Below are 13027 nucleotides of genomic sequence, written 5' to 3'. Positions count from 1 at the left end.
AGTTGAATTACACCACAGCCGCCGCAAATACTGCAGGAGACCTACTGGAGCCCGTATGGATCCAGAAAACAGTTACGTTTGGTGGTGGAAAGATCATGGTCTGGGGTTACATTCAGTATGGGGGTGTTCAAAACATTTGCAAGGTGGAAGGCAATATCAATAGCCTAAAATATCAAGAAGTATTAGCTACCTCTTACATTCCCAATCATAAAAGGGGTCAAATTATGGAGCAGGATGGTCTCCATGTCATACATCCATCTCTACAACAAAGGTCCTCCTGGCAAAGAAGAGCAAGGACTGGCCAGCCCAGTCACCAGACAGGAACATCATTGAGCATGTTTGGGGTAGGATGAAAGAGGAAGCTTGGAAGACAAAACCAAAGACTCTAGATGAGCTCTGGGAGGCGTGTAAGATGCATTCTCTGCTATTCCTGATGACTTCATCAATAAATTGTATGAATCATTGTTGAACCGCATGGATGCAGCCCTTCAAGCTCATGGAAGTCACACAAAATATTAAATATGGCTCTAATAGCTCCACAACTTCATTCACCAATGTTATGCCACATATCTTTGTATTAGAAGGTAATTATTTTTTTGAATTTCACATTACTTTCTGTGGGCGACAAAACATTTGTCTTGCCAAAATCTGACCTTTCTGTGTTCATTAAATGATGAATATTTCAGCTTTGCAGCAACTTTATTTTCATAACCTAAACCAAATTTGGGAGGGTTTCAGCTTTCAAAAGAGTAATTTATAAAACCAATGGATGAATTTAAAGTCAGGTTATAAGCTTATATTTACATAACATGGAGAAGCGACAGAACTTCTGTCAGGGATAGTATACCCGCCGGTCAGCTATAGCCCATCACCAGTCAGCTGTAGTACATTGTAGGTCTAGTATATATCTTCTGGTCAGCTATAGCTCATTATAGGTCTAGTATATAACCACTAGTCAGCTATAGTTCATTATAGGTCTAGTATATACCTGCCAGTCAGCTATACTGCATTATAGATCTAGTATATACCCGCCGGTCAGCTATAGCCCATCACCAATCAGCTATAGCTCATTATAGATACTGTATATACCCGCCAGTCAGCTATAGCCCATTATAGATCCAGTATATACCTGACGGTCAGCTATAGCCCACTATAGATTCAGTATATACCCGCTGGTGAGCTATACTCCATTATAGATTTAGTATATACCTGCTGGTCAGCTATAGCCCATTATAGATTTAGTACATAGCCCATTATAGCATATATGTGTCCTATGTCCATACTACACTGTACCGTATATTGTCCTATTGGATCATTATAAGCGTATTATATAGCTGTCAGGTGTCTACAGTCATTATAGATTTTTTGCTTATCTGCTGGGAGTATATAGTCCATTAAATAGCATTTAAATACCTAAAGTCCAATATATAGTGGTCACAAGTTCCAGCCGGCTGGATCTTTAATAAGGCGGATGTGAAGGGATCTCCTGCTACAATGCAGTGAGAAGCCATGTCCGTGTACTCCTGATGGTGCAGGTGTGCTGTCTACCTGCAGCGTACATCTGTATGGACGGGGGCATTCTGGGGATGGGAAGATTGGAGGCTGCCCAGTCCACTCCGATTTCCATCATTCACCATAGGAAAGGGACTAATCGGGGCATGACGCGAGCAGACACCCCCTTATCCCATACACCAGAAAAGGTGCAGGTGGTGCGAACTGCGGTGTAACGCTGACGGATCTGCTAGTGACGTGTCGGCAGCAGTTCTCAATGTCCTCGCTGCTCTTCAGCCATTAGGTGGACGTCTACAGATCAGACCCCAATCCTCCAAGACCCTGGGCAGCCAAAGCTACGGCACTTGGATCTGAAGATCATCCTCATCAGGGTCGCTTCCAGTCTCCCTGGGGTCGTCATTTCCAAACCGAGAGGTGCGTAGCTTCCCGAACAATGGAGGATTCTGCTGGCGCCGCAACCTGTGGAAGACAGTCAGTTATTAGGTCGCCTCTACTGAAAAACAGGAGAGTGGCCATTCATAATGAACCCCCTCAACGAGGCAGCACCCAAGAGTCCATGGGCACCAGGTCTATAAAGTCAATATTGAAAGAAATTTGACTCCGTCTAAAGCTTATATAGGACATCAATAGAGGCTAAATACGCAATCATTTTATAAATATACAAAAATATTTTTATTTATATATGCAGCACAGAAAGGACACAGACAATAATAAGATTAAAATCAACACAGCAAAAATTGGGCAGTGTGATTGGATATGGGGCTTATTATATTGTCAAATGACCACTAGATATATATAGCTTTTTCTATACAAACCAGGTTTCCAATGTTTCAGGATATGTTGGTGTGGAGACACGGGGTCAGTGGGCGCTCTCCTGTGGGGACACGGGGGTCAGTGGGCGCTCTCGTCCACTAAAACCCGCCGCCTTTAGAAAGACAGCGTGGCTCAGGGCTCATCCCAACTGAACGCCGGCCTCCTTAACCGTGGGCATAACACTACTCAGACAACACAGGGTGAGGGAACCACAATAATTAGACTTTATTGGATCCCCAAACAATTAACGGCACATAACACATAACCAGCAAAACACACAAATGTAACCGGCAACAGAGTCTCACCCTTCCGCTGGCTCACCAGGGATTAGAATGTCCATGCCTCACAGGTTCCAAGCTGTCTGAGGTCTGCAAAGTCTGTAACAGGTGACTGAACTGTCCCAACCTGCGTGTCGTCATTAGGTAGTCCTGGTTTGATGTTAAAATCCTGGCAGCCGGAGTCGAAATCCCTAGGCTGTGGATATGGTCTCCAACTGGAACCAGAGTCCCTAGATTGAAGCCATAAGATATCCTGATCCTCTAGTCAGCTCCGAAGAGCTTAGACTGGATCCATCAGCATCCATCAACCTTCATCAACCCTGGTGGCTTAAAGAAGTCCCTTTTATAGCCATAACCTTCCCTTAGGATACACTGAGTCCTCATCAATTGGTTGGACAAGATTGCTTCTCCCATTGGATGAATTTCAAGCTGCATGGATAATGTTCATTTAAATGATGTGGGTAGAAAGACTGAGGATATCTACATAGAGCCTGCAAGTCTCCGACTAGACAATGGCTACTAAGGTAATCACATTAGCAATACACAACTACAATACAATGATTACTGGAAGAGACTGGAGATACAATAGCTAAGCAAACATGACTTAGCACACATAACAACAATAGTCTGGCTGAATGTTAAGAAACTTTAACCCATGAGAGTCCATGTCGTCACATTCCTCCCCCTTCTTAATATTAGCCAGACATGACAGGCTTCTGATCATCCTTCTCCTCTTGACGGCATTGTCCTTTTTAATGGTGAGGTCAGCAACAGAGGATTGCATCTATACACCTCCCCCTGATTACCTCCCCAAAGTTGAGCAGCCATATTGTGGACAAGCACTAAGGTGGGGTCCATGAGTTGGGCCTGCACAAATCTCCCACTATCAATCCTCCCCCAGTCAATAGCCACAGTGTGGTTAGGCTTACTCACGGTTCTTGGCTCAGAAGTGGATGATGGAGACCGGGAATGCAAACCATCCCTGGAAAAGATGTTAGAAAGATCCACATCAGGGTCCTGCTTGGCTTGGAGGTGGGTGATGGCTGCTTCAAACTGACTGGATAGTCCTTGTCCTAGGTCATTCTCCAAAATGACTGGTGTGAGCAGGTAATTCACAAGCCCCACTTTCACTTCCCTTTGAATGGTATCTGAAACAACAGGCTTGGTGGGGCCATCTATGAACCCCACTTCAACTTCCTCCTGGCTAGTCCCTGAAACAGGTGTGGGGAGGCTGTCCATAAACTCCATATGGACCTCTTCCTGGTCAGACCCCAAAGTAACTGGTGTGGGGACGGTGTCCATAAGCTCCACATCAGCCTTGCTCTGGTCAGTCTCCACAATGTCAGGTATGGGGAGGCTGTTCACAATCCCCACATCGATCACTTCCTGGATGGTCCCCAAAATACCAGGTGTGGGGAGGCTGTCCACAAGCTCCACCTTGACCTCTCCCTGGTCGGTCCTTAGGTCCAGCTGCACACATGCCAGAGGAATGTCTGAGCGCTGGCCCTCAGCCAGGGAGATGGATAATTGGTTATCTGGTACAGGGTCTTCTGGGGAAACAATAACTGGGCTTACCAGAGTGATGGAAGATCCAATGTCTCGAAGTCCCTGAGCCTGTATATCACCGACCTTGACCGTCTGGATGTGGGGATGGAGGTTGGCTGGTGTCCGGCCTGCCGTAGGGTGTGGACTGGATAAACCCCTTCATCAGCTATTGGTGTTTCTTGGGAGCAGCATTCCTCAGGTCTCGTTGGTTCATCTCGGCACATGTTGACTGGTTGGAGTGTCAGACGGGCTCCAAGCATGCGGCCTCGGTTTTGGAGACAATCTTTATCTAGATGTCCATTGCGCCCACATGTATAACAGCGCCATAGATTGGGCAAGTCACAGGCCCTGTTTGTAGTCCTTTGTTTTGGCGCAGCTTCTGCTGGGTAGCGGGACCATCCTTCTCGACCGGCTGGTGTTAGCAGTACTGCAGCTGGAATCCCATAAACATATTCCAGAACATAAGCCCTCTCTTCTCTTGAGGATCTAGGCCCCAATGCATCCAACAACGCTGTGGCTTGGGCCATTTTGGACAAAGTTGATTCCCGATTGTCACTAGATCCATGATGTGGCACATAGTTTAAATTCTCTGGGTCAATATCGGCGGGATCCTCATCGTCCTCTGCATCATTCTGGGCATCCCAACAGACTAATTTCTGGATCAAGGCTGACCGAGTCTCAGCGTTCCAGTAGATAATCTTTCGCCTCTGGCACAGATCCTGTAGCATCCATTTACTGCAACGGTCGTAACTCCTCTCCTGTCCTTGTCCCATGGCTGAGCTGGTGGGGTTGGACATAGCAGCGTCCGAAACCTGAATGCCTCCCCTATGGCCTGCTGGGTATGCTTATGTGCCTCCCTGGTTGTTGAGCCCTGGACGGTGTCCACGAACACCAGTCCGCTGCAGCTCCCCTGGGTAAACCAGGCTGAGTAGTATCCCACCGCTGCCACCAATTGTGGAGACACGGGGCTCAGTGGGTGCTCTCGTCCACCAAAACCCGCCGCCTTTAGAAAGACAGCGTGGCTCAGGGCTCATCCCAACTGAACGCCGGCCTCCTTAACCGTGGGAGTAACACTACTCAGACAACACAGGATGAGGGAACCACAATAATTAGACTTTATTGGATCCCCAAACAATTAACGGCACATAACACATAACCAGCAAAACACACAAATGTAACAGGCAACAGAGTCTCACCCTTCCGCTGGCTCACCAGCGATTTAGAATGTCCATGCCTCACAGGTTCCAAGCTGTCTGAGGGCTGCAAAGTCTGTAACAGGTGACTGAACTGTCCCAACCCGAGTGTCCTCCTTAGGTAGTCCTGGTTTGATGTTAAAATCCTGGCAGCCGGAGTCGAAATCCCTAGGCTGTGGATATGGTCTCCAACCGGAACCGGGGTCCCTAGTTTGAAGCTGTGAGGTAAATCCGGAGATATGACGATAAATCATGATATTCAAGTTATGTCAGGAAGCCCTCTCCTGGTGTCACCCCCCCTTTCCTTCACACAACTTGTTTAGCAACCCATCCCATGGCCATCTCCTGTGATATGGAAATTAGGTGATGTGGGAACAAAGGACACAGGATGACTCCCTGCCGTCACCCTGTAACAAGAGTTGTATCTCATTATAAGGCTCTGGAACTAGCCAGACAGAACGACTCCAGTAAAAAATGGTTCATATCTCGCAAGCCATATTTCCGATAAATACGGCAACCATAAAAATGGTGTTTTCGCATGCGGACGATGCTGGCACACCTTTTTTATGGGAGCGGGAGCTTGGGAAATACCCCAGGCGTGATATCAGCCAATGTGGAACTAGTAGACAAGCCATGAAACCTCTCATTCTGTAGCTAAATTCATAACTGTCACAATGAGAGCATTGGCGTCCGCCTACGACGCTCCCAGGCCAAGTTATGGCCATATTCCATGTTGTGGATTTTGTCCATAACTCCAGCCAGGGGTGGAGCAGTGCTCCCTCTGAGGTCACGAAGGTAGGAGGGGACCTGGATTTGCCCAGGTTGATAACCCTACTTCGGCCATTTTCCAGTGTTCTTTCGCTGGGGGTCACGTGCAGGAAACATCTGTGGGAGTTCCTAGAAACCTGGTCTACAGCGCCCCCCTGTGGCCAGACGCACAAGGTAACTGATTGAATTGCATACCTGTTTGTAAACCATGCTTTATCTGTAACTGTACTCTGACATATGTATATTCTGTAGATTCCCTATTGTATATATTGTAGTTTCTAGTGTGCTTTAGGCTGATTAAATTATATAATTAATCTTGGGCTGTTCTGTTATCTCGATCTTGAATCCCACGTCTGTGTGTTCGGCTAATAGTTACCGTGAAGCGGTTGGTGGCAGCGAGTTGTGCCAAGGATTATTGTGGGGAGGCCAGTGAGATTCAGGGAGGTTTTATATATTCCGCCCGCGGAGGTCGGGGGAATATATACCTTACTCTCACCGGGGACCCTTCAATAATCGGCATAAGTAGTATAGCGGCCTCCTTGCTTATTGTCGGGCAATTCCATAATTGGCCTGACTATAAGAGGGGCGCTAGAGAGCGCGTCACGTGCTCTGTCTGTCGGTCGGGAGGTATAAAGGAGGGGTGACCCCCCACTTGTTACCCCCCGATTGTGACGTACTGGTAGCCAGCGCGGGGGATTTCTGAGTGACCCCCCCGGTGGTTTGTGACATATTGGTGGCAAGCGGTGGGATCGAGATAATAGTGTGTGTGAGTGTGAGACCCATACTCCCAGACACTAAAGACTGCCTGCAGCAGCTGTGGCTGCTGGGGTCTTCAGACTAGCTCAACACTAGAGTGTCAGAGTGCAGATACTGTAAGGTGTGTGGAGGCATCAGGTGTCAGTTCTGTGTCAGTGACCAAAGTCTGCAAGAATGGCTGAGAGCACCAGGAGCAAAGCCAAAGGAATGGCCGATGCTCAGGCCAGAGACGATGAGAAGGTTGTCCACGAGCCCTCCAAGAGCCCGACGCCAGAGAACAGCTCTGCAGAGGACATCGCACAACCTGGCACTGCTGGACAAAATGAGGAGGAGCTCGCCCAAGGGTCCTCAACCAGCCAGATGCCAGCCCTCCGCTCTGCAATGGACAGTGAATCACCAGGCTCCGCAGCGGGCCGCAGATCACCACGTGCCATTCCACCGAGCCTGGGAGGCTCGGATAGCCTTCTTCAAATGGCTATGGCCCTTCTCCAGGCTGGAGACCAGGAGGGCTACAAGGAACTCCTGGCAGAGCGCAGGGCAGAGCGGCAGGCAGCGCGTGAAGAGCGCCAGGCAGAGCGTGAGGCTGCGGAGCGACGGCAACAGGCAGACCGTGACCACCAGCTGCAGCTAGCTCAGCTCCGGCCCTCATCAGCCACACGTGACCTTCAAGACACCAAACTTCCAAAGGTCCGTGTTGAGGACTTCCCAGTGCTGGAGAAGGATGGAGACTTGGACTCTTTCTTGACTGCTTTTGAACGGACTTGCTTGCAGCACCATCTGGACAAGGAGCAGTGGGCCAAATACCTGACCCCCCGTTTAAGGGGTAAGGCCCTGGATATCCTTGGGGACTTGCCTGCTGAGGCAGATCAGGGCTACGACACCATCAAGCGGGCCCTGATCCAACAGTACAACCTCACCCCAGAGTCCTACCGCAAGAAGTTCCGGAGCCTACAGAAGGGACCAAAGGACTCCTGGGCTGACCACAGGCGGGCACTTGCCCGAGCTGCCGACCACTGGACCCAAGGCCTGCAGCTTTCCACCGGACCGGAGATCCTGGACTTGTTCATCACGGAGCAACTCTTGTGGAACTGCCCTGAGGATCTCCGCCAGTTCATCCGAGACCAGAAGCCAAAGGGGTCCACGGCTACAGCTGCCCTGGCCGATGACTACACCAACAATCGGGCTCCTGAAGCCAGGAGAGCAGCCACCAGCAGCACCTGGAGAGGGGGTAAGATGAATTCTGCGACTGCCCCACCTGCCCCTAGACTGCAGGGGGTGTCCCCCTCAACTCCCCTCTCCAGGCCCGTGGCAGAACCAAGACGGTGCCACCAGTGCAACCTACCTGGACACTTCAAGGCCATGTGCCCTCAGCGTCCCAAGGCCCCGGCTCCGTCCCCGTCCCAAGGGCCGCCCAAGGTGTATTGTGTGGGTGGGGGTGGTGGTAGGTCCCTGGACAGCTTCCAACCTGTCACCGTCGGCCGGTCTGTGACCATAGGACTGCGAGACAGCGCCTCGGAGGTGACTCTGGTGCGGCCTGAGATGGTGTCCCCCCAAGACTTGATCCCTGGAAAAACCCTCGCTGTCTCCGGGATTGGAGGCATTGACCCGGCGCTGCCTGTTGCTGACATTTATGTGGACTGGGGCGCAGGGCGAGGGGTGAGGGAGGTGGGGGTAACTGATCGGATCCCCGCAAACGTGCTACTTGGGACAGATTTGGGGCAGATAACCTCCCAGTTTGGGCCCCAACCAAGGGCTGAACCTTCAGCCAGTACTGACATGCCTCCGGACAATGTTAATGTGTTATCTATGAATGATGTAAGGGAGGAGGGAGTGAACTCTGATATTTCTGCTTGCATAGACACCATAGACACACACACAGCTGCAGCTGTGACAGGGGAGGGGGTCAGAGAAAGGTGTGACAATGCCTCTACAAGTAATCAGCCTGTGAGCTGGGATCTGTTGCCCTCTGCAGGGATAAGCAGAGAGCAGGGTGCTGCAGGGGGAGGACCAGTGTGTGGGGTGGGGGCTACCACAGCAAATGTGGGGTCCCCAGAGATTTCACAGCGGGGTTCTGTTGCTGCAGGAGGGGAACAGGCAGGTGAGATTGGGGCCGGTCCAGGAGCGGAAGTGCTCCCAGGTAAGATCTCGGTGCATGGTTCCCCCACAACCGGGGTGTCAGGAAGCCAGGTAGGTCTGCCTCAACCGGCGACTTGGTCAGGAACGGAGGAGGAGCAGGCACGACCCACGGTCGCAGCGGCTGTGGCCGCTGTCACCCGCAGTGGGAGTGCTGGAAGCCAAGGGGCCTCCCGGAGGTCCGATAGCTCTTCCCCTTCTGACCAAGTGGCAGCCGAGTCAGGTGGAGGCCAGGACACAGGTCCCGGGGTACTGACCGAAGATGTGACAGTCTCGTCGATTCTGGCCACATCTAGTCAGGGGTTTCAGGCAGCGTTAGAAGCTGACGACAGCCTGAAAGCTCTTAAGGAGCAGGCGGCACAGCCTCCCTCGGACTCGGACCCGGAGCGAGTGGTCTGGGACCAAGGACGGCTGTACCGGGCCACGGTCCAGCAGGGTTCACCGGAGGCGTGGCCCAGGGACCGACAGTTGGTGGTACCCTATCCGTTCCGGACGGAGTTGTTGCGGATCGCACATGAGATTCCGATGGCCGGACACCTAGGGATCGCTAAGACCAAGGCCAGGTTAAACCAGCATTTCTACTGGCCAAAAATGGGGGCCGATGTGGCTGCCTACTGCCGTTCGTGTGAAACCTGTCAGAGAGTGGGGAAGGCGGGGCCACACCCCAAAGCCCCACTAGTATCTCTGCCAATCATCGATGAGCCTTTCAGGAGGGTGGCTGTGGATCTGGTCGGCCCGCTGGCCATCCCCAGCAGCTCCGGGAAACGCTTCATACTGACGGTAGTGGACTATGCCACCCGGTACCCAGAAGCAGTGGCCTTGTCGTCCATTCGGGCTGACAAGGTGGCCACCGCATTGCTGGAGATTTTCTCCCGAGTGGGTTTTCCCCAGGAAATGCTCACTGACCGGGGGACCCAATTCATGTCCCAGCTGATGGAGGCCCTCTGTAAGCAGGTCCAGGTGCGACATCTGGTGGCCAGCCCGTACCATCCACAGACTAATGGCCTGTGCGAGCGGTTCAATGGCACCTTAAAGCAGATGCTTAAGATGTTGGTCGACTCCCATGGGCGTGACTGGGAGCGGTATCTCCCACACCTGTTATTTGCTTACCGGGAGGTTCCACAGGCCTCAACAGGATTCTCACCGTTTGAGCTCCTGTACGGGCGACGTGTGCGGGGCCCCCTGGCTCTGGTGAAAGAGGCTTGGGAAGGGGATTTGGCCACCCCTGGAGTGTCGGTTATCGAGTATGTCATGCGCTTCCGGGACAAAATGCAGGCCTTGACGCAACTGGTACACGACAATATGGCTCAAGCCCAGGCCGATCAGAAGCGTTGGTACGACCAGAACGCTTGTGAGAGGACCTACCAAGTGGGTCAAAAGGTGTGGGTACTGGTCCCCGTACCACAGGACAAGCTTCAGGCAGCCTGGGAAGGCCCATACCTCGTGTACCAGCAGCTCAACCCTGTGACGTACCTGGTCACCCTGGACCCTGCCCGTGGAAGGCGGAAGCCCTTCCATGTGAACATGATGAAGGCACATCATGAGCGGGAGGCATGTGCGCTCCCCGTGTGCAACCTGCCCGAGGAGGGAGAAGCGGAAACCCTCTTGGATATGCTAGCCCAGGTTAGGGCAGGCGGATCCATTGAGGATGTGGAGGTTGGCCACCAGCTCTTGGAGGACCAACGGTCCCAGCTGTGGGCCACCCTACACCCCTTCCGGGGGTTGTTTACCAACCAGCCCGGAAGGACTGACTTGGCTGTCCATCACGTGGACACTGGGGATCATCCCCCGATCCGGCGTTCAGCATATCGGGTCTCCCTGGAGGTGCAGCAACACATGCGCCAGGAGATTGACGAGATGCTGAAGCTGGGGGTGATCCAGGCATCCAACAGCGCTTGGGCCTCGCCTGTAGTCCTCGTCCCTAAGAAGGACCGAACCACTCGGTTCTGCGTGGACTACAGGGGGCTCAATGCTGTCACGGTCGCCGATGCGTACCCAATGCCACGCATCGATGACCTGCTCGATCAGTTGGCCGGGGCTCAGTACCTGACCATCATGGACCTGAGCCGGGGATATTGGCAGATCCCCCTGACTCGCAAGGCCAGGGAACGCTCTGCCTTTATTACCCCATTTGGACTGTACGAGTCCACGGTGATGCCATTCGGGATGAGGAATGCCCCTGCCACTTTCCAGCGGATGGTCAACACCCTGCTCAAGGGACTTGAAGGGTACGCGGCCGCGTACCTGGATGACATTGCCGTCTTCAGTCCCACCTGGGAAGATCACCTAGAGCATCTAGCACAGGTGCTCAGGCGGGTCCACCGGGCAGGTTTGACCATCAAGCCGGGCAAGTGTCAGCTGGCCATGAGCGAGGTCCAGTACCTCGGTCACCGGGTAGGCGGGGGAACACTGAAGCCCGAGCCTGAGAAAGTGGAGGCCATCGCATCCTGGCCCACCCCCAGGACCAAGAAGCAGGTGATGTCCTTCTTGGGGACCGCTGGGTACTATAGGAGGTTTGTTCCATGCTATAGTAGCCTGGCAAAGCCCCTGACGGACCTCACCAAGAAGAAGCTGCCCTCTGCAGTCGATTGGACAATGGACTGCGAGACAGCCTTCCGGGCCCTAAAGGACGCCCTGTCCAGCCCGCCCGTGCTACAGGCAGCCGACTTCACGCGGTCGTTTGTAGTACAGACCGACGCCAGTGACTTCGGCCTCGGTGCGGTGCTCAGCCAGGGGGACTCTGCGAGCCAAGAGCACCCAGTCTTGTACCTGAGCAGGAAGCTGTTACCGAGGGAAGTGGCCTATTCCACAATGGAGAAGGAGTGCCTGGCCATAGTGTGGGCCCTGCAGCGTCTGCAACCCTATCTATACGGGCGCCACTTCATCGTGGAGACGGACCACAACCCCCTCAGCTGGTTGCACACCGTCTCTGGGACGAATGGGCGACTGTTGCGATGGAGCCTTGCGCTCCAGCAATACAACTTCACCATTCGCCACAAAAGGGGCCGTGACCACGGTAACGCAGACGGGCTGTCCCGACAAGGAGAGGTCGCGGACGGGCGCACGGGGGAACACCGGAGTGTGCTGCCCCCTAGCGCCCTCAAAAGGGGGGAGGTGTGAGGTAAATCCGGAGATATGACGATAAATCATGATATTCAAGTTATGTCAGGAAGCCCTCTCCTGGTGTCACCCCCCCTTTCCTTCACACAACTTGTTTAGCAACCCATCCCATGGCCATCTCCTGTGATATGGAAATTAGGTGATGTGGGAACAAAGGACACAGGATGACTCCCTGCCGTCACCCTGTAACAAGAGTTGTATCTCATTATAAGGCTCTGGAACTAGCCAGACAGAACGACTCCAGTAAAAAATGGTTCATATCTCGCAAGCCATATTTCCGATAAATACGGCAACCATAAAAATGGTGTTTTCGCATGCGGACGATGCTGGCACACCTTTTTTATGGGAGCGGGAGCTTGGGAAATACCCCAGGCGTGATATCAGCCAATGTGGAACTAGTAGACAAGCCATGAAACCTCTCATTCTGTAGCTAAATTCATAACTGTCACAATGAGAGCATTGGCGTCCGCCTACGACGCTCCCAGGCCAAGTTATGGCCATATTCCATGTTGTGGATTTTGTCCATAACTCCAGCCAGGGGTGGAGCAGTGCTCCCTCTGAGGTCACGAAGGTAGGAGGGGACCTGGATTTGCCCAGGTTGATAACCCTACTTCGGCCATTTTCCAGTGTTCTTTCGCTGGGGGTCACGTGCAGGAAACATCTGTGGGAGTTCCTAGAAACCTGGTCTACAGCGCCCCCCTGTGGCCAGACGCACAAGGTAACTGATTGAATTGCATACCTGTTTGTAAACCATGCTTTATCTGTAACTGTACTCTGACATATGTATATTCTGTAGATTCCCTATTGTATATATTGTAGTTTCTAGTGTGCTTTAGGCTGATTAAATTATATAATTAATCTTGGGCTGTTCTGTTATCTCGATCTTGAATCCCACGTCTGTGTGTTCGG

At 52.4% G+C, this 13027-nt stretch overlaps 1 protein-coding gene across 2 annotated transcripts in view; it reads right to left on the bottom strand.

Moving 5' to 3' along the window:
- Positions 1-769: 769 nt before the first annotated feature.
- CCDC102A (coiled-coil domain containing 102A) overlaps positions 770-13027 on the bottom strand; it is a 35632-nt gene continuing 23374 nt past the window's right edge. For both annotated transcript variants that reach the window (XM_075325471.1, XM_075325472.1), the window contains exon 9: positions 770-1971. In XM_075325471.1, the coding sequence (XP_075181586.1) occupies positions 1848-1971 (124 nt within the window). In that variant the 3' untranslated portion in view covers positions 770-1847. The remainder of the gene's footprint in view (positions 1972-13027) is intronic.

This window comes from Anomaloglossus baeobatrachus, chromosome 10 (genome assembly GCF_048569485.1).
Source record: "Anomaloglossus baeobatrachus isolate aAnoBae1 chromosome 10, aAnoBae1.hap1, whole genome shotgun sequence".
Taxonomy (NCBI): Eukaryota; Metazoa; Chordata; class Amphibia; order Anura; family Aromobatidae; genus Anomaloglossus; species Anomaloglossus baeobatrachus.
Note: the sequence above shows the minus strand (reverse complement) of the source record. Positions and strands in the feature narration are given on the sequence as shown.